The sequence below is a fragment of the Tachyglossus aculeatus genome, chromosome 8 (genome assembly GCF_015852505.1).
Source record: "Tachyglossus aculeatus isolate mTacAcu1 chromosome 8, mTacAcu1.pri, whole genome shotgun sequence".
Lineage (NCBI taxonomy): Eukaryota > Metazoa > Chordata > Mammalia > Monotremata > Tachyglossidae > Tachyglossus > Tachyglossus aculeatus.
In genome coordinates, this window is record NC_052073.1 from 6,552,875 (window position 1) to 6,574,665 (window position 21,791).

A 21,791-nucleotide genomic window follows, 5' to 3' on the forward strand; every position below is an offset into this window, starting at 1 on the left:
GCCAGCCCCCGCGCCCAGCCCCGCGCCCAGCCCCGCGCCAGCCCCGGCCCCAAGCCCCCCGCCTCCGGCCGCCCCCTCCCCGGACCCCCACCCAGCCCCCCGGGCCGGACAGGGCCCCCCACCCCCTCGCCAAGACGCCGCGCGCAGTGCTGCGCGTCAAAAATGGGGCGGCCAAGCTGGGCAAGCACCCCCCCGCGCCCCCCCCGGCCGCCCCCGCCGACGGGCCCCCCGGGGGGCTCTTCATGGAGAGGTCCCAGAGCCGGCTCAGCCTCTCCGCCTCCTTCGAGGCCCTCGCCATCTATTTCCCCTGCATGAACTCCTTCGACGAGGAGGACGCCGGTGAGTGAGGCTCGGCCCCATCCCCCGCTCGGGGGAGGATGGAGGGGGCTGGGGGAGAAGGGGGGGTGGCCCGAGGGTCATTCACGCATTCATTCAATCGCATTTAGTGAGCGCTTAGTGTGCGCGGAGCACTGGACTAAGCGCTTGGGAGTACCCGTTGGCAACATCCAGAGATTGTCCCTACCCACCAGCGGGCTCACAGTCTAGAAGGGGGAGGCAGACGACGAAACATATTAACAAAATCAAATAAATAGAAGAAATATGTACAAGTAAATTAAATAGAGCAATAAATATGTACAAACAGGTGCTGTGGGGAGGGGAAGGAGGTAAGGCGGGGCGGGGAGGGGAGTCGGGGGAGACCCAGGGCAGGGATGGAGAGGAGAGAGAGACGGAGAGGCGTGGGAAAATTGCCTTTTTATTACTGGGATTGTGATGGATAGCGTTTACGGGGTGCAAAACGCTGCGCTGAGCGCTCGGGGGAGGACTCCAGAACGGCAAACGCAGCCCCTGTCCGCCACGGGCTCAAGGGCTGGAGGGATGAAGGGGGAGGGGGCGGGATGGACCAGAGGGAGGGAGGATGAAGGATGGAGGTAGGAAGACTGGGAGGGACCGGGAGGGACCCCCCCCATTCCCCCCAGGTGACCCCAAAGGGGTCCTGACCGGGAAAGAGGGGGACAGAAGGGTCGACCCTAAACCCCCAGTCACCCTCCCTTAGGCTGGAAGGGGAGACAGGGCCTGGAGGCGGTCAGAGAGGAGACCCTGCCCCTATTTCCCCACTGGCTTTTCAGATTTCTCAGGCTCGTGATCACCGGTGACATTTGATTAACTCATTCATTCATTCATTCGATCGTATTTACTGAGCGCCTACTGTGTGCAGAGCACTGGACTAAGCGCTGAGGAAGTCCAAGTCGGCAACATACAGAGACGGTCCCTCCCCAACAACGGGCTCACAGTCTAGAAGGGGGAGACAGACAATAAAACAGAACATGGAGACAGGTGACTTTTGATTAACTAAAGGCAGGGGGTGGGGGGGACCCCTAGATAAGGCATATTTGGGGGAAGCGGGGGGCACGCCTTTGCAACGGTTCTGGGGAGAAAATTCGCAGCTAAGGGGGAAAGGTTGGAGAGCGAAGAATCGGTGCCTTGGGCCGGAGAGGAAAGGCCTGGGTTTGGAGTGAATTAAATCAGTGGGATTTTTTTTTTTTTTGAGAGCCAGGGTCGTATTTGTGAAGTTCTTACTGTGTGCCAAACGCTGGGGTAGATACGAGATGGTTGGGCACCTTTCCTATAAGGGGCTCACTGGCTAAGTACAAGAGAGAACAGGTACCCCACCCTTAAGGCGCCTACGATTTTGTGCAAGAGACATATAAGCGCTCAGTACAGTGCTCTGCACACAGTAAGTGCTCAATAAATACGATTGAATGAATATTCAAAAGGATTCTAGGTAGGCGAAGCTATAGGGTCTAAGGCTATGTACATTAGTGGTGTGTGTGTGTGTGTGTGTGTCTGTGTGTTTTTGGGGGGCGGGTATCAAATTGCTTCAGGGGTACAGATCCAAGTGCGAAAGGACACGCAAAATAGTGTGTCACACTTCTAGCCTGTGAGCCCGTTGTTGGGTAGGGACCGTCTCTATATTGCCAGTTGTCAGCTGTGTGATTCTGGGCAAGACACTTAACTTCTTTGTGCCTCAGTTCCCTCATCTGTAAAATGGGGATTAAGACTGTGAGCCCCCCATGGGACAACCTGATCTCCTTGTAACCTCCCCAGCGCTTAGTACAGTAGTAAGAGCTTAATAAATGCCATTATTATTATTATTACTGCTGACTTGTACTTCCCAAGCGCTCAGTACAGTGCTCTGCACACAATAAGCGCTCAATAAATACGATTGAATGAATGAATGAATAAGGGCCGAGGAGGCAGAAGGGTTTTGCTCTTCCCCTGCTCTCCCCGCCCCACAGCACTTGTGTATATATGTACATATCTATAATTCCATTTATTTATATTGATGCCTGTTTACTTGTTTTGATGTCCGTCTCCCCGCCTCTAGATTGTGAGCCGGTCGTGGGCAGGGATTGTCCCTCTTTATTGCTGTATTGTACTCTCCAAGCGCTTAGTACAGTGCTCTGCACGCAGAAGCGCTGAATAAATACGATGGAATGAATTGAATGAATGAATGAATGAAAGGGTTTGGGAATGGTTTTTCGGCCTTTAGTGGGGAAGGGCTTCTCTAGGAGCTGGATGGGGGAAGAGAACCACCTCGTTTGGAGAAGCGGCGTGGCTTGGTGGAAAGAGCCCGGGTTTGGGAGTCAGAGGACGTGGGTTCTAATCCCGGATCCGCCACTTGTCTGCTGTGTGACCTGGGGCAAGCCACTTCACTTCTCTGTGCCTCAGTTCCCTCACCTGCAAAATGAGGATTACGACTGTGAGCCTCACATAGGACAACCTGATGACCTTGTATCTACCCCAGTACTTAGAACAGTGCGTGGCACATATTAAGTGCCTAACAAATACCCTCATTATTATGATTGTTATTGTAGGGAAAGGGGTGAAGCCAGAAGACCTATTAGCTCTTTCCATTTCACTCGAGGAAGGGCAGGGAGAAAGGACAAAGGCAAATCTGCTGTGAAATAAGCTCTTGAAAACGTTTCCACCTGCCCATTTGGGATTATAAAGTTGTATGGAAATGTCTCTCGGGAGGGTCGGGGGCAAAGATGGGGATTCACTCATTCAGTCGCATTTATTGAGCACTTACTGTGTGCAGAGCACTGTACTAAGCGCTTATAATAATAATAATAATAATGGCATTTATTAAGCGCTTACTATGTGCAAAGCACTGTACTAAGCACCGGGGAGGTTACAAGGTGATCAGGTTGTCCCACGGGGGGCTCACAGTCTTAATCCCCATTTTACAGATGAGGGAACTGAGGCACAGAGAAGTTAAGTGACTTGCCCAAAGTCACACAGCTGATAATTGGCAGAGCAGAATTTGAACCCGTGGCCTCTGACGCCAAAGCCCGGGCTCTTTTCCACTGAGCCACGCTGCTTCTTTATAAGCTGTGAGGCTTATATAAAGTGGGGGTCGGGTGACAGACATCCCCGTTCTCGGGGGATGGGGCAAGAGAGTAGCCCAGTGTTAGGGCCCAAGCTGGGGCAGATGGACGCCCAAGGGTGCCGTCCCTATGGTTGGTTGGGTTGGTGGAGGAGAAGCAGCGTGGCTCAGTGGAAAGAGCCTGGGCTTTGGAGTCAGAGGTCATGGGTTCAAATCCCGGCCCCACCAATTGTCAGCTGTGTGACTTTGGGCAAGTCACTTCACTTCTCTGGGCCTCAGTTCCCTCATCTGCAAAATGGGGATGAAGACTGTGAGCCCCACATGGGACAACCTGATTACCTTGTAACCTCCCCAGCGCTTAGAACAGTGCTTTGCACATACTAAGCGCTTAAGGTTGGCGGCGGTTCCAAGTAGCTGGAAACACGGGTTTGGTACCCAGTTAGGGGAGACGGAGGAGGGTGCAGAGAGCCTCGTTACTCACTTCCAGGCCTGAGAGAGGGAAACGGGGAGGGGGCTGTTTTGTTTCCTTCCCTTGGGGGAGTGAATCTCCAGTAATGGCATGTTTGGCGATGGCCAAAACTGACCTCTGGGGAGGGTGACCCCACCACCGATGGGCGAGTAGGATGTTGGAGAGGGTGCCCCGTTCGGTCTTCAACCCTCCAAAGTGGCAGGGGGGCGAACTAGGGACCAGGAGAGGACGAGGACTCATGTGTGACCTTGGGCAAGTCACTTAACTTCTCTGTGCCTCAGTTATCTCAACTGTACAATGGAGATGAAGACTGTGAGGCCTGTGTGGCCCAGGGGCGGTGTCCAATCTGATTAACTTGTATTTATCCCAGCATTTACTACAGTGCCTGGCACGCAGTAAGCGCTTAACGATTATCATTAAAAAAAAACAGAAAAAGCGTTCAGTTGCAAAAGGGCAAGTGAGGGAGGAAACCGCGGAGTCCAGAGGCGAGGAAACTGACTCTCTCGCCGTTTTCTTGTTGTGCTCTTATAGAGCACGGGCCTGGGCGTCGGAAGGTTTTGAGTTCTAATCCCGGCTCCACCTCTTGTCTGCTGTGTGTGACCTTGGGCAAGTCACTTCACTTCTCTGGGCCTCAGTTTCCTCATCTGGAAAATGGGGATTGAGAGTGTAAGCCCCACATGGGACAGAGAAGCAGCGTGGATCAGTGGAAAAGAGCACGGGCTTTGGAGTCAGAGGTCATGGGTTCAAATCTCGGCTCTGCCAACTGTCAGCTGTGTGACTTTGGGCGAGTCACTTAACTTCTCTGGGCCTCAGTTACCTCATCTGTAAAGTGGGGATTAAAACTGTGAGCCCCCATGGGACAACCTGATCACCTTGTAACCTCCCCAGTGCTTAGAACAGTGCTTTGCACATAGTAAGTGCTTAACAAATACCATCATCATTATTATTATTATTTCAGAGACTGTGTCCAACCTGATTTTCTTGTATCCAACCCAGCGCTTAGTACAGTGCCTGGCACATAGCAAGCGCTTAACAAACGCCATAATCATTATTATTATTTTCACGGATGCCATATGGGTGGAGGGGGACAGAGAAGGAAAGAGTCGGGGGGAGGGCTTCGCCATCACCTCCCCGGGAGAGCATGTTACCCACCCTTCAGCTGCCTGTCCCGAGGCAGCAGGGAATGAGGGGAATCAGTTAAATTTTCCGAGCCTCGTGAGTAAAAACGTCGCCATAGCCCAAGGACCTGAATCAGAGCCAGCTCTTGGGGTATTGATGGAACCAAGACTTACTCCTCTGAAAAAGGCCCACCTGAAAAGGGGTCTGCCTAAAAGGGAATCCACGGTCCAGAGAGCTTAGTGGGGAGAAACTCGGGGTGGGGGGGTCCCCAAAAGGGTGCATAGTTGGCGGGTGATGGCAGGTTGCATGGGGTTTAGAGGAGGAACAGTTGCCTAGTGAATATCAGAAGTAATGGGACGCTTTTGTTCGATGCTCTCCACTGTCTTATTTTTTTTAAAGCGTGTTGGACTGAATAAAAAAATCCGAATCGAATTGTACCAGATTCGATCTAAAACAGCTCTTTTACCTGGGTTCAATTTTCTTAGGACTAAAATACCACTGATGGGGGGAGAGATTTTTTAAAATTGCAAACTGCAGTGTGCATTCATAAATGGCTTGGCTTCTCCTCTTCCCTTTCCTTAACATCATTTCATTTTAAATGGGTTCACCTAGAAGAGTCTGTTCCTGACCAGGTTTCCGGTTACGAAGGCCTCCTTCCCTGCCCTATTATCGCCACTTCTGAGTCATGTCGAGTGAATCTTTCCATAAAGTGGATCAGACCAGAAACCGCTTTGACAGTGAAAGTCCTTTCGTTCCGTCGCGCTAGCGTTTGCAATATATTGATGATGAATGTGGCTTCTCCAGCTCTCTCTGTCTCTCTGTTTCTCTTTTTCTCTTCTCCCCCATTTCTCTCTTCCTCTCTTTCTTTTCCCCTCTCTCGTTCTTTTACTCCCTCTCCTTGATTGTATTTGACAGTTCCAGAAACGATTACTCTTAATTGGACCAAATCTCTTATTTGGCAGTGCTCTGCGTACAGTAAGCTCTCGATAAGTACGACTGAATGAATGAGAACTCACTTGTTTTTGGGTCACACCCGCAAACACCAAGAAATAAAGCAGAAGAAACCAGCAAACCACCTCTCTTTTCCTCATTCGAACTTCCGATCCTTCCCGGAGGCTACTATCCCAGTTCTCTGGCTTCTGATCTCTGTGCAAGTCTAAACCTTGAATTATTTTTGCTCCTGACCCATTAGTACGTTTAAGTACTGTGAGAAGCAGCGTGGCTTAATGGATAGAGCACTGGCCTGGGAATCAGAAGGACCTGGGTTCTAATCCAGACTTTGCCACTTATCTGCTGAATGACCTTGGGCAAGGCACTTCACTTCTCTGCACCTCGGTTACTTCATCTGTAGAATGGGAATTAAGACCTTGAACTAGAAAAGCAGTGTGGCTCAGTGGAAAGAGCCCGGGCTTTGGAGTCAGAGGTCATGGGTTCAAATCCCGGCTCTGCCAATTGTCAGCTGTGTGACTGGGCAAGTCACTTAACTTCTCTGTGCCTCAGTTCCCTCATCTGTAAAATGGGGATTAAGACTGTGAGCCCCACATGGGACAACCTGATCACCTTGTAACCTCCACAGCGCTTAGAACAGTGCTTTGCACATAGTAAGTGCTTAATAAATGCCATTATTATTATTATTATTATTATTATTATGTGGGACATGGACTGTATCCAGCCTGATAAACTTGTATCAACCCTGGCGTTTAGTACTGGGCCTGGCACGTAGTAAATGCTTAACAAATGCCATAAAAAAAAGGATGGTGTTCCTTGGGCTTAGTTTACTTCCCCCAATCAGCTCTCCTGCCACAAAGATAAGATCGCTGTGAAATCTTCCTATACCTGGGAACACTTTACAGTTTTTTAAAAATAGTATTTGTTAAGCACTTACTGCATGTCAAACACCGTTCTAAGAGCTGAGGTAGGGACATGTTAAGTAGACCAGACACCGTCCCTGTTCCACATAGGGCTCACAGTCTAAGTAGGAAGAAGAATAGGTATATAATCCCTAAGTTATATTTGAGGAAACTGAGGCACAGAGAAGTGATTCACCCAAGGTCACACAGCAAGCAATTGACAGTGTCAGGATTAGAACCCGGGTCCCCTGACTCCCAGCCCTATGCTCTTTCCACTAGGACATGTGACTTCCCCAGTTGAAAAGCAAGCCAGTGTTCCGTCCGCCCTGGGAAGCAGTGGGATGAGAGGCACGGAGAGTTGGCTTGGATGTGATATCAAGTGCTCAATAAATATGATTGAATGAATGAATATCAGAGTAGGGGACAGAGCCCAGGGCCATGAGAAGCAGCATGGTCTAGTGGATAGAACTCGGGCCTGGAGTCAGAAAGACCTGGGTTCCAATACTGACTCCACCACTTATCTGCTGTGTGACCTTGGGCAAGTCACTCAGCTTCTCTGTGCCTCAGTTACCTCATTTGTAAAATAGGGATGAAGTCTGTGAGCCCCGTGTAGGACAGGGACTGTTTCCAGCCTGATTAACTTGTATCTCCCCCAGCGCTTAGTACAGTGCTTGATACATAGCAAGCTTTTAACAAAAACCATTAAAAGAAGTGCCTCGATCCCACTCTAGTTTCTCCGGAGATCCGATTCTGTCTCGCTCCCTGGGCTGGACTGCCAAACCTCTGCTTCATCTGTTGAACTTCTGGAGGGACCTGGCTCATCCCTGTCCTCCCTTTCCACCCTTCCTTGGCTTCCCAGATTCAAAAGGAGGTGATGGGGGGAGCACCCCCTAAACTTAATCCCCCTGAACTGCTTCCAGGGGCGGGCGAGCCCTGCCCCTTTCTCACGGAGCTGGACACTGATGATGATGATGATGATGATGGCATTTGTTAAGTGCTTACTATGTGCAAAGCACTGTTCTAAGCACTGCAGAGGATACAAGGTGATCAGGTTGTCCGACATGGGGCTCACAGTCTTAATCCCCATTTTCCAGATGAGGTAACTGAGGCCCAGAGAAGTGAAGTGACTTGCCCAAAGTCACACAGCTAGCAAGTGGCGGAGCCGGGATTGAAACCCATGATCTCTGACTCCCAAGCCCGGGCTTTTTCCACTGAGCCACGCTGCTTTTCACTGACCTGAAAACATAGGCCTCGGCTCAATCAGGGACCGCCTGGAATTGGGGGCTGAAGCCAGAGCTCCAGGTTAGGAATTGGGGAGGGGGCTTTCAGAGGCTGAGGCCGTGCGGGATAGCAGCCACTCCCAGGACCCTGGATGCCTCCTGTGAGAGAGGCGCCAGGATGCTCTACGCAAGAGGGAAGAAGTTTCCATGGCAACAGCCAGGCCATTTTGGTCCTTCTCTTGGCCAGAGCGGACTGCTCTTATCCGCTCCCAGGCATGGATGGGAGGCTCTCTCTCTGTCTCTCTCTCTCTTTCTCTGTCTCTCTGTCTCTCTGTCTCTCTCTCTCTCTCGGGAGCAGTTCCCTTGGGGGGCTCCCGGTTTCTTGCTTTTTGGGGCGACCCCCTATCCATCCACGCCTGCGGCTTAAGGAATCGGGCCGTGGGAGCGGAGGGGAAGATCAAGGATGGAGAAGCCTGCAGGACAAAGACAGAAGGGCTGGAAGAAATAACGGGCTTTGTTTGGGGAGAGGGGACCCCCAGACAGATTACTACCCTTAATTCTCCCCCCTTTTTTCCCCATCCGATGCCGGGGAAGCGTGGACAGTTGGGATCTGGAATAGGAGTAGACGATTTGGGATTCTCTCCCCCTCCTCGCGGAGGCTGTCCCTCACCATTTTTCGCCTCCAGTTTGGGGCCCAGTTTCCTTCCCCACCGGAACACGTGTTCGTTTTTTGTCCTTGACAAGTGAGCTGGAATTTTCCTGCAACAGCCGCCCGGCTGGACCCCCTGCCCGCGATAATATTGAGTAATTAATAATGACGGTATTTGTGAAGTGCTTACGAGGTGCCAGGCACCGTACTAAGCGCTGGGGGTGGATCCAAGCAAATGGTTGGATGGGATGTGAGGATGCCCCTTCCCCGCAAGAGACGGGAAGGTGGGGTGCGGACTAGCTGGGGGTGTCTCGCATCCCTCAGCCTCCAAGTCCTCCCGGGCTTTCTCTGGGGCCATTCGTTTCTTCGGAAGCAACATGGCCTAGTTGATACAGCCCGGGCCTTGGAATCAGAGGACGTGGCTCCACCCCTTGTCTGCTGTGTGACTTTAGGCAAGTCACTTCACTCCTCTGGGCCTCAGTTCCCTCATCTGTCAAATGGGGATGAAGACCGTGAGCCCCACGTGGGGCAACCTAATTACCTTGTATCTATCTCAGTGCTTAGAACAGTGCTTGGCACATAATAAATACTTAAAACATCACGTGGCTTTAACCACACCTCTAAATCGCTGATTCCACCTCCTCACCCTCAACCTCTAATTTAATCTACAATTCTGCAATTGCCTCAAAGGCATAGCTACTTGGATGTACTTAAACTCAGCATGTCAGAAGCTGAACTTTTCATCTTTCTTTGCCAAGATGAAGCAGCGTATCTCAGTGGAAAGAGCCCGGGCTTTGGAGTCAGAGGTCATGGGTTCAAATTCCGGCTCTGCCAATTGTCAGCTGTGTGACTTTGGACAAGTCACTTCAATCAATCAATCAATCAATCAATCGTATTTATTGAGTGCTTACTGTGTGCAGAGCACTGTACTAAGCGCTTGGGAGGTACAAGTTGGCAACATATAGAGACAGTCCCTAACTAACAGTGGGCTCACAGTCTAAAAGGGGGAGTCAGAGAACAAAACCAAATGTACTAATAAAATAAAATAAATAGAATAGATATGTACAGGTAAAATAAATAGAGTAATAAATATGTACAAACATATATACATATAGTACATATACATATACTTCACTTCTCTGGGCCTCAGTTCCCTCATCTGTAAAATGGGGATTAAGACTGTGAGCCCCCCGTGGGATAACCTGATCACCTTGTAACTTCCCCAGCGCTTAGAACAGTGCTTTGCACATAGTAAGCGCTTAATAAATGCCATTATTATTATTATTATACTATAAGTATTTATTATTATTATTTCTTCCCAGGCCCCTGTGCTCTCCCGAGAGCCTCCAAGCTCTGATGCTAGACAGAGATGCTCCAGCAGCGTGGCATAGTGGGATACAGCCCAGCCCTGGGAGTCTGAAAGTCATGGGTTCTAATTCCAGCTCTGCCACTTCTCTGCTGTGTGGCCTTGGGCAAGTCACTTCACTTCTCTGGGCCTCAGTGACGTTATCTGGAAAATGGGGATGAAGACCGGGAGCCCCAGGTGGGACAGGGATTGTGTCCAACCCAATTTGCTTCTATCGACCTCAGCGCTTAGTACAGTGCCTGGCACATAGTAAGCACTGAACAAATAACACAATTATTACACCTATTCCAGATCCCAATCGTCGACGCTTCCCCAGCATCAGATGGGGGAAAAACGGGGGGGAGAATTCATTCATTCATTCATTAAATCGTATTTATTCATTCATTCACTCAATCGTAGTTATTGAGTGCTTACTATGTGCAGAGCACTGTACTAAGCACTTGGGAAGTACAAATCGGAAACATAGAGAGACAGTCCCTACCGAACAACGGGCTCACAGTCTAGAAGGGGGATACAGACAAAAAAAAAAAAACCAAAACAAGGAATCAGGTGTCAATACCATCAGAATAAATGGAATTATAGCTATATACACATCATTAATAAAATAGAGTAATAAATATGTACAAATATACACAAGTGCTGTGGGGAGGGGAAAGGGGGAAAGGCAGAGGGAAGGAGGGGGGATGGGGAAAGGAGGAGGAGGAGGAGGAGGAGGAGGAGGAGGAGGAGAGGATGTTTCAGAATTTTCTCAGGTCGATTAGCGGAATTATAACCTCCCCGTTAGTTCAGAAGAAAACCCCACCATTCCACCTGGTCTCTGCACAGAGTAGGCGCTTAATAAATACCACTGATAGACTGATTGGTTTCCTTTGAGGAATTCGGACGGGTTTCCAAGCCCCATGTGGTTGCCTGACTCCAATCTAGAGAAAGCCAGGCTTTTTTCATTCATTCAATCGTATTTATTGAGCGCTTACTGTGTGCAGAGCACTGGACTAAGCGCTTGGGAAGTACAAGTTGGCAACATATAGAGAAGGTCCCTACCCAAAAATGGGCTCACAGTCTTTTGCCTGAATCAATCAATTAAATAATCAATCGTATTTATTAATGCCAGTCTCGCACTCTAAATTATAAACTCCTTATGGGCAGGGAACGTGTGGTAATGCCCTCTCCCAAGCGCTCAGTACACTGCTCTGCATACAGTAAGCACTCAATAAATGCCACTGATTGACTGAATACTTACTGCGTACTAAACACGAGGAAGAGTACAATACAAATAAAGTTGAGAAGCAGCATGGACCAGTGGGTAGAACTTGGGTTCTAATCCCGGCTCTGCCACCTGCCTGTGGTGTGACTTTGGGCAAGTCAACTTCTTTGTGCCTCAGTTATCTCATCTGTCAAATGGGGATGAGATAACTGTTATCGCTCCCTTTCAGACTGTGAGCCTCATGCGGGACAGGGACCCAGTTTGATTTGCTTTACCTCAGTACTTAGTACAGTGCTTTCCGCATGGTAAGCACTTAAACACCACAACTATTATCAACCAATAGTATTTATTGAGCTCTTAGGGCAGAGCACTGAACTATTACTCTATTTATTTTACTTGCACATATTTACTACTCTATTTTGTTAATGATGTGCATATAGCTATAATTCTATTTATTCTGACAATTTTGACACCCGTCTACATGTTTTGTTTTGTTGTCTGTCTCCCCCTTCTAGACCGTGAGCCCGTTGTCGGGTAGGGACCATCTCTATATGTTGCCGACTTGTACTTCCCAAGCGCTTAGTACAGTGCTCTGCGCACACACAGTAAGCGCTCAATAAATACGATTGAATAAATGAACAATAATGTAGGTTGACACAATCCCTGCCCACATGGAACTTAAAGGAGGAGTTATTTGGCAAGAAGAAGGTCACCGGTGACCTTAGAGAGGGCCGTATTTTTGGCAAGAATGGTATTTATTGAGCGCCTTATGTACAGGTTGCTGTACTCAGCACTTGGGAGATTACCATAGAGTTGGTAGACCGTAAGCCTCTGGACTCTAAGCTCCTTGTGGGTTGCTTAGTACAGTGCGCTGCACACAGTAAGTGCTCAATAAATTGATGGATTGTTTGACATGATCCTTGCCCTCAAGGAGCTTTGTGGCTCAGTGGAAAGAGCCCGGGATTTGGAGTCAGAGGTCATGGGTTTGAATCCTGACTCCACCCCATGACTGCTGCGTGACCTTGGGCAAGTCACTTAACTTCTCTGAGCCTCAGCTACCTCATCTGTAAAATGGGGACTAAGATTGTGAGCCCCACGTGGGGCAACTTGATCACCTTGTATCCCCCCCCAGCGCTTAGAACAGTGCTCTGCACGTAGTAAGCGCTTAACAAATGCCATCATTATTATTATTATTATTATTATTATGGTCCAGTGACTTTTAAGTTAGGCTGCCCTGACTAATCCATAAACTTCTTCTTGGCCACTCTAGGGTCATCTCTGCTTCCCCTTCTCACCACCCACCCTGCTCCTTTTGTGTAGATGTTAGGGGCTCTACGCCCCCTCTCCCTCCTACCACTCCTCTACAAACTTCTTGAGTGAGTTTGTCTACCGCCTCCACTTCCTCTCCTCCAGTTCTCTCCTCGATCCCCTCCAGTCTGACTCCACCCCAACCTTGCCAAAAATACGGCCCTCTCTAAGGTCACCAATGACCTTCTTCTTGCCAAATCTAATGGCCTCTACTCCAACCTACTCCTCCTGAATTTCTCTGCTGCCTTTTTTTTAATGGCATTTATTAAGCGCTTACTATGTGCATAGCACTGTTCTAAGCATGACATTGTGGACCATCCCCTTCTTCTGGAAACACGTTCTCACCTTCTGCTTCACTGACACTGTCTTCTCCTGATTCTCCTATCTCTCTGTCCGCAACTTTTCTGTGTCTTTTGCAGGCTCCTCTTCTCTAACTCTCTAAGCAGATGGTCCTTAAATCCACCTCTCCAGTTCCAACCTCTCTCCTTCTCTGTAGTCTTGCATTTTTTAAAAAATGGTATTTAAGTGCTAACTATGTGTCAAGCACTGCACTAAGCACTGGGGTAGCAAGTTAATCAGGTCAGATACAGTTCCTGTCTCACATGGGGCTCACAGTCTAAGTAGGAGGGGGAATAGAGATCGAATCCCCATTTTACACTTGTGGAAACTGAGGCACAGAGAAATGAAGTGACTTGCCCTTGGTCCCCAGCAGGGAAGTGGTGGAGTGAGGATTAGAACCCAGGTCCTCTGATTTCCCCTAGGCCACAATACTTCCCACAGGATGGCTACAGGATATCTCTACTTGGCTGCCCCACCGACTCCTCAGATTTAACATATCCAAAACAGAACTCCTCATCTTCCCATCTCTCTCCCTGACACTCCTATCATAGTAGACAACACTACTATCCTCTCTGTCTCAAAACCACATAGACCTGTCATTGTCTGTAACCTATCACCCTTATTCAACCCACATATTCAATTGTGTCACCAAATCCTGTTGCTGTACCTTTGCAAAATATTTAGAATAATAATAATAATAGCATTTGTTAAGAGCTTACTATGTGCAAAGCACTGCTCTAAGCACTGGGGAAGTTACAAGGTGATGGGTTGTCCCACGGGGGGCTCACAGTCTTCATTCCCATTTTACAGATGAGGTAACAGAGGCACAGAGAAGTTTAGTGACTTGCCCAAAGTCACACAGCTGACAGTTGGCGGAGCCGGGATTTGAACCCATGACCTCTGACTCCAAAGCCCGGGCTCTTTCCACTGAGCCACGCTGCTTCCCTAATCCCTTTCCTCTCCAAACTACTACCACGCTGATCCAAGCACTTATTCTATTTATAATAATAGTAATAATGATGGTATTTGTTAAGTGCTTACTATACGCTAAGCACTGTTCTAAGCGCTGGGGTAGAGACAAGGTCATCAGGTTGTCCACCTTGAGTACTGCATCAGTCTCCTCATTAACCACCCCCACCTCCTGTCTCTCCCCTTTCCAGTCCACATTTCATTCTGCTGCCTGCCTCATATTTTTTTTCTAAAAAAACCACTCAGTCCACATCTCCCCACTCCTCAAAAAACTCCAATGGCTGCCTATCTACCTCAGCATAGAACAGAAACTCTTTATCAACTGCTTTATCAACTGCACTCAATCACCTCTCCCCCTTCTACCTTATTTCTACCTGGTTACTTTCCCCCTTCTACCTTTCTTACAGTGATCTTCTACTGAAACCCAACCTACGCACTCCATTCCTCAAACGCCAATCTTCTCTCTGTCCTTCAATCTCTCTATCTCATCCCCAAATCCTTGCCTACGCCCTCTCTCTGATCTGGAATTCCCTCCCCTTTCAAATCCGACAGACCTTCTCACTTGCAAGGCCCTCCTAAAAATCCCATCTCCTCCAAGAAGCCTTCCTCGACTACAGCTGTCATTCCCCCTATCCACCCTTCCCTCTATGTCATTCATTCAATAATATTTATTGAATATTTCCTGTGTGCAAAGCACTATACTAAGTGCTTGGGAGTGTACTTTCCAAGCACTTAGAAGAGTGTTCTGCATACAGTTAGTGCTCAATAAATGATTGAACGAATGAATGAGTACAATAGAACAATAAACAGTTACATTCCCTGCCCACATCCACCTTACAGTCTAGAGAGGGAGACAGATATTGAAATAAAGTACAGATATGTACATAAGTGCTGTGGGGCTGGGAGGGGGGATGAATAAAGGGAGCAATCAGGGTGAGGCAGAAGGGAGTGGGAGAAGAGGAAAGGTGGGTTTAATCAGGGAAGGCCTCTTGGAGGAGATGGGCCTTCAGTAAGGCTTTGAAGGGGGAGGAGAGTAATTTTCTGTTGGCTACGTGTTTGGCTCTGTACCCTTCATTCATTCAATCCTATTTATTGAGTGCTTACTGTGTGCACAGCACTGTACTAAGCGCTTGGGAAGTACAATTCAGGAATAAATAGAGACAATCCCTGCCCACAATGGGCTGACAGTCTAGAAGGCATAAAGACAGGCAAAAAATAACAGGCAGAGGAAGAGAGAAAAGCTAAAGACGGAGACAGACGGGAAGGGAGAGAATAGGCAGAGGCATGAAAAGAGAGGAGAGACAGAAAGAGATAGGCAGAAGGGGGACAGAATCAAGCTGTCGATCATTGGCGTCTATTAAGTACTTACTGTGTGCAGAGCACTGTAAGCACTTGATAGTTACCCCAGCCTCAGCCCCACAGTGCGGATGTCCATATGCATCACTGATTTCAATGTCAGTTTCCCCCTCCAGACAGTCAGCTTTTCATGGGCAGGGATCATGTCTAGCAACTCTGTTATTCTGTATTTCTGTATTCTTTGTATATCGTACGTGAGAAGCAGTATGGCATAGTGGATAGATCACGGGCCCTGGAGTCACAAGGTCATGGGTTCTAATCCCAGCTCCGCCACTTGATAATGATGGCATTTGTTAAGAGCTTGCTCTGTACGAAGCACTGTTCTAAGCGCTGGGGGGGATACAAGGTGATCAGGTTTGTCCCACGTGGGGGCTCACAGTTTTCATCCCCATTTTACAGATGAGGTAACTGAGGTTCAGAGAAGTTGCAAGTCACAGAGCAGACAAGTGGCGGAGCCGGGATTAGAACCTCTGACCTCTGACTCCCGAGCCCGTGCTCTTTCCACTGAGCCACTTGTCTGCTGTGTGACCTTGGACAAGTCACTTCACTTCTCCGAGCCTCAGTGAGACTGTGAGCCCCACAGGGGACAAGCAGTTCGATTTGCTTGTGTCCACCCCAGCACTTAGCACAGCGCCTGGCATATAGTAAGCGCTTAACAAATACCATCACTATTATTATCATCTCCCAAGCCCTCAGTGCAGTGCTCTGCACACACTAAGCCCTCAATAAATGCCACCGACCGCCTGATTGATGCATCCACCGGGCCCTGTCCCACCTCAATCCCCCCACTCTTCCTGGTGAAGAGGAGAGTTGACCTCTTCTGCCCTCTCGGCTCCTCTCCTCCCGGCCTGTCAGGGCCCAGCTCCTCCTGCCTCTGTACCCGAATCTAGGCCAGTTCCGGATTATATTTAACGCTGTGCTATTTCGACTTGACAGGCAGCGAGCTCTCCCCCTCGCCCTCCTGAGCCAGCGGCACTGATTCACTCGGAAATTGACAGGGCTGATGTCAGTGCGTATTCTTAGCCCCGTAATTGTAACCGCTTTTAGCAGCGCGCTTCATTAACAGCTTCGGAAACAGCGGAGGAGTCGTGTTCTAGAGGAGCTGCTGTGCTGAGGGTTGGGGAGGAGAGAGAAGAAGGGAGTGGGAGGAGGGGAAAGATGGGTTTAATCAGGGAAGGCCTCTTGGAGGAGATGAGCCTTCAATAAGGCTTTGATGGGGGAGGAGAGTAATTGTCTGTTGGCTATGCGTTTGGCTCTCTACCCTTCATTCATTCATTAACTTGCTCATTTGATTCCCTGGGGATCCAACTAACTCACTGTACCTAGATCTTGTTGCTGACCCCTTGCCCGGTCCTGCCTCTGGCCTGGAACACTCTCCCTCTTCATATAATAATAATTATTAAGTGCTTACTATGTGTCAAGTATTATTCTAAGTGCTGGGGTAGATACGAGTTAACCAGGTTGGACACAGTCCCTGTCCCACATGACTGTGAGCCCGCTGTTGGGTAGGGAGCATCTCTATATGTTGCCAAATTGTACTTCCCAAGCGCTTAGTACAGTGCTCTGCACACAGTAAGTGCTCAATAAATACAATTGAATGAATGAATGAATGGGGCTCACTCTTAATCCCTATTTTTTGTAACTGAGGTAACTGAGGCACAGAGAAGTAAAGTGACTTGCCCAAGGTCATGCAGCAGACAATTGGTGGAGCCTGGATTAGAATCCATGACCTTCTGATTCCCAGGCCCTTGCTCTAGCCAGTACACCATGGACAGACAATTAATTTCTCCCGCTTCAAAGCCTTATTGAAGGTACGTCTCCTCCAAGAGACCTTCCCTGACTTAAGTCCTCCTTTCCTCTTCTCCCACCCCACTCTGTGTCTCCCCGATTTACTTGCTTTATTCATCTCCCCCTCCCAGCCCCTCAGCACTTATGTACATATGCATAATTTATTTATTTAAATTCATGTCAATGGATCAATCATTTTTAAATGCTTACTGTGTGCCGAGCACTAGACTAAGCGCTGGGGAGAGGACAATGAGACAGAGTTAGTAGAAACGTTCCCTACCCATGAGGAGCTTACAGTCTAGGGGGATGTGAACATGTTTATTCTATTTATTTTATTTTGTTAATGTGTTTTGTTTTACTTGTACATGTTTATTCTATTTATTTTATTTTGTTAATATGTTTTGTTTTGTTCTCTGTCTCCCCTTGCTAGACTGTGAGCCCACTGTTGGGTAGGGACTGTCTCTATGTGTTGCCAACTTGGACTTCCCAAGCACTTAGTACAGTGCTCTGCACACAGTAAGCGCTCAATAAATACGATTGAATGAATGAATAAATTAGAGAAACAGTGTGGCTTAATGGATAGAGCACTGCCCCAGGAGTCAGAAGGACCTGGGTTCTAATCCTGGATCCTCCCTGTCTGCTGTGTGACCTTGGGAGGGTCACTTCTCTGGACCTCGGTGACCTCATTTGTAAAATGGGGATTAGAAGCGTGAGCCCCATGTGGGAAAGGGACTGTGTCCAACCAATCAATCAATCGTATTTATTGAGCGCTTACTATGTGCAGAGCACTGTACTAAGCGCTTGGGAAGTACAAATTGGCATCACATAGAGACAGTCCCTACCCAACAGTGGGCTCACAGTCTAAAAGGGGGAGACAGAGAACAGAACCAAACATACCAACAAAATAAAATAAGTAGGATAGAAATGTACAAGTAAAATAAATAAATAAATAAATAAATAGAGTAATAAATATGTACAACCATATATACATATATACAGGTGCTGTGGGGAAGGGAAGGAGGTAAGACGGGGGGATGGAGAGGGGGACGAGGGGAGAGGAAAGAAGGGGCTCTGTCTGGGAAGGCCTCCTGGAGGAGGTGAGCTCTCAGCAGGGCCTTGAAGGGAGGAAGAGAGCTAGCTTGGCGGATGGGCAGAGGGAGGGCATTCCAGGCCCGGGGGATGACGTGGGCCGGGGGTCGATGGCGGGACAGGCGAGAGCGAGGTACAGTGAGGAGATTAGTGGTGGAGGAGCGGAGGGTGCGGGCTGGGCAGTAGAAGGAGAGAAGGGAGGTGAGGTAGGAGGGGGCGAGGTGATGGAGAGCCTTGAAGCCCAGGGTGAGGAGTTTCTGCTTGATGCGCAGATTGATCGGTAGCCATTGGAGGTTTTTGAGGAGGGGAGTAATATGTCCAGAGCGTTTCTGGACAAAGATAATCCGGGCCGCAGCATGAAGTATGGATTGAAGTGGAGGAGAGACACGAGGATGGGAGATCAGAGAGAAGGCTAGTGCAGTAGTCCAGACGGGATAGGATGAGAGCTTGAATTAGCAGGGTAGCGGTTTGGATGGAGAGGAAAGGGCGGATCTTGGCAATGTTGCGGAGCTGAGACCGGCAGGTTTTGGTGACGGCTTGGATGTGAGGGGTGAATGAGAGAGCGGAGTCGAGGATGACACCAAGGTTGCGGGCTTGTGAGACGGGAAGGATGGTAGTGCCGTCAACAGAGATGGGAAAGTTAGGGAGAGGACAAGGTTTGGGAGGGAAGACAAGGAGCTCAGTCTTCGACATGTTGAGCTTTAGGTGGCGGGCGGACATCCAGATGTAGATGTCCTGAAGGCAGGAGGAGATGCGAGCCTGGAGGGAGGGGGAGAGAGCAGGGGCAGAGATGTAGATCTGGGTGTCATCAGCGTAGAGATGATAGTTGAAGCCGTGGGAGCGAATGAGGTCACCAAGGGAGTGAGTGTAGATTGAGAACAGAAGGGGACCAAGCACTGAACCTTGGGGAACCCCCACAGTAAGAGGATGGGAGGGGGAGGAGGAGCCTGCAAAAGAGACTGAGAAAGAACGACCGGAGAGATAAGAGGAGAACCAGGAGAGGACGGAGTCAGTGAAGCCAAGGTCAGATAACGTGTTGAGGAGAAGGGGGTGGTCCACAGTGTCAAAGGCAGCTGAGAGGTCGAGGAGGATTAGGACAGAGTATGAGCCGTTGGATTTGGCAAGCAGGAGGTCATTGGTGACCTTTGAGAGCGCAGTTTCCGTGGAATGAAGGGGACGGAAGCCAGACTGGAGGGGGTCGAGGAGAGAGTTAGGAATTCTAGGCAGCGCGTGTAGACAACTCGTTCAAGGAGTTTGGAAAGGAATGGCAGGAGGGATATGGGACGATAACTAGAAGGTGAGGTGGGGTCAAGAGAGGGTTTTTTTAGGATGGGAGAGACATGGGCAGATTGTCTTGTATCTACCCTGGTGCTTAGAACAGTTCTTGGTACTTAGTAAGTGCTTAACCGGTACCATTATTATTATTATTATTATTATTATTATTATTATTATTATTATTATTATTATCATTATAAGTTTTGTGGGGCTAAGAGTGAGGTAAATAAAAGGTACAAATCCAAGTGCGAAGGTGTTGCAGAAGGGAATGGGAATAGAGGAAATGAGGGCTTAGTCGGGGAAGGCTTCTTGGAGTCGATGTGATTTTAATAAGGCTTTCTAGGTGGGGAGAGTGATGATCTGTTAGATATGAAGGGGGAGGGCGTTTCAGAGCAGAGGAGGACGTGGGCGAGACAGAAGAAATCAGGGTACAGTACGCGGTCTGGGTTGTAGTAAGAAATCAGCCCGGTAAGAGAGGAGTGGGCAAAGCGATTGAAGGCTTTAAAGCCAATGGTGAGGAATTTCGGTTTTATGCGGGGGTGGATGGGCAACCACTGGAGGTCCTTGAGAAGCGGGGAAACATGGACTGAACTTTTTTTAGAAAAAACGATGCAGGCAGCAGAATGAAATGTTGCCTGGAATGGGGAGAGACAGGAGGGGAATGGGAATATTTAGCTACTGGCAGATGCTGATGTGATTTTTAGCTAAGAACGGTGGATTCTAATAGAGGTGGTCTGGGGTAACTAGGCTTGGGATGGGCAGAAGATGTCAGGATGAGGTTAGTGGAGCTTCTGTTGGGTCCAAGGTTTTGGGAACCCATCTTTGAGACTGACTGTATGCTTACCCCACATGAACCTTCAGACACATTTCTCCCCCACCCCCATTTTTTAAACCGCACTTGGTAAGTATGAGGCACTGTACTAAGCTCTGGGGTAGAGACAAGTTAATTAGGTTGGACACAGTCCCCGTCCCACATAGGGCTCACAGTCTTAATCCCCATTTTCCAGATGAGGTCACTGAGGCCTAGAGAAGCAAAATGACTTGCCCAAGGTCACAAAGCAGACAAGTGGTGGAGGCAGGATTAGAACCCAAGTCCTCTGACTCCCAGGCATGGGCTCTTTCCACTAGGCCATGTGACTTCTCTTAAATAATAATAATAATAATAATAATGGCATTTATTAAGCGCTTACTATGTACAAAGCACTGTTCTAAGTGCTGGGGAGGATACAAGGTGATCAGGTTGTCCCACGGGGATCTTACACTCCTAATCCCCATTTTACAGATGAGGGAACTGAGGCCCAGAGAAGTTAAGTGACTTGCCCAAAGCCACACAGCTGACAATTGGCAGAGCCGGGATTTGAACCCATGACCTTTCACTCCAAAGCCCGTGCTCTTTTCCACTGACCCATGCTGCTTCCCTTAAAAAAAATTTGCTTGAAGGCCGAGTCACAGATTTTTTAAATGGTATTTGTGAAGTGCTTACTATGTGCCAGGCACTGCGCTAAACTCTGGGGTAGATACAAATTAATCACATTGGACACTGTTCATGTCCCACATGGGGCTCACAGTCTTAATCCCCATTTTACAGATGAGGTAACTGAGGCCCAGAGAAACAAAATGACTTGCCCAAGGTCACCTATCGGACGCCTGGTGAAGCCGGGATTAGAACCCAGGTCCTTCTGTCTCCCAGGCGCGGGGTATATCTGCTAGGCCACAGTGCTTCTCAAGCCACCATTTAAAAACATCCTGAAGGAGTTAGGCAGTCTCCCTCCACTTCCATCCAGGGTGTGAAAAATGTAGTTAGGAACGGGGCACTAGGGCCAATCCTCAACTCCACCTCCTCAACAAGCTCGTCGCCCCCGGCCCTGGATCCCGGCCACGGTCCACTTCCTCCGCTCCTGGGCCCGTGCGGCTGGCTGTTCGCGGCTGGCCGACATCCAGGCTACGAGTTCACTTCTGCCTTACAAATATACTCTTTCTTCCTAAAGCTCAACTCTATTTTCTGCTCGACAGCTCTACTACTCCTCCCTCGTCGCCTCTCACACCCACAACTCCCATCGACTTTTCCGGAGAAGCAGCGTGGCCTAGTGGAAAGAGCCCGGGCCTGGGAGACAGAGGGCCCGGGTTCTAATTCCGGCTCTGCCGCTCGTCTACTGTGTGACCTTGGGGAAGTCACTTCACTTCTCTGGGCCTCAGTTATTTCATCTGTAAAATGGAGACTAAGACTGTGAGCCCCACGTGGGACTGCGTCCAACCTGATTAGTTTGTATCTACCCCGGTGCTTAATTTAGTGTCGGCCAGGTAGTAAAAACTGAACAAATATAATTTTTTTTTTAAAAAGAGGACCTAGTGGTAATATAAAATCATCAGCCACCTCTAGCATTGATGTACTCATTTAAATA

At 48.9% G+C, this 21,791-nt stretch overlaps 1 protein-coding gene across 1 annotated transcript in view; it reads left to right on the forward strand.

Annotated features, from left to right (window-relative positions):
- Positions 1–242: 242 nt before the first annotated feature.
- Positions 243–21,791, forward strand: part of RIMS4 (regulating synaptic membrane exocytosis 4) — a 51,660-nt gene continuing 30,111 nt past the window's right edge. Inside the window, exon 1 of the mRNA XM_038750728.1 lies at positions 243–339. Within this exon, the coding sequence (XP_038606656.1) occupies positions 243–339 (97 nt within the window). The remainder of the gene's footprint in view (positions 340–21,791) is intronic.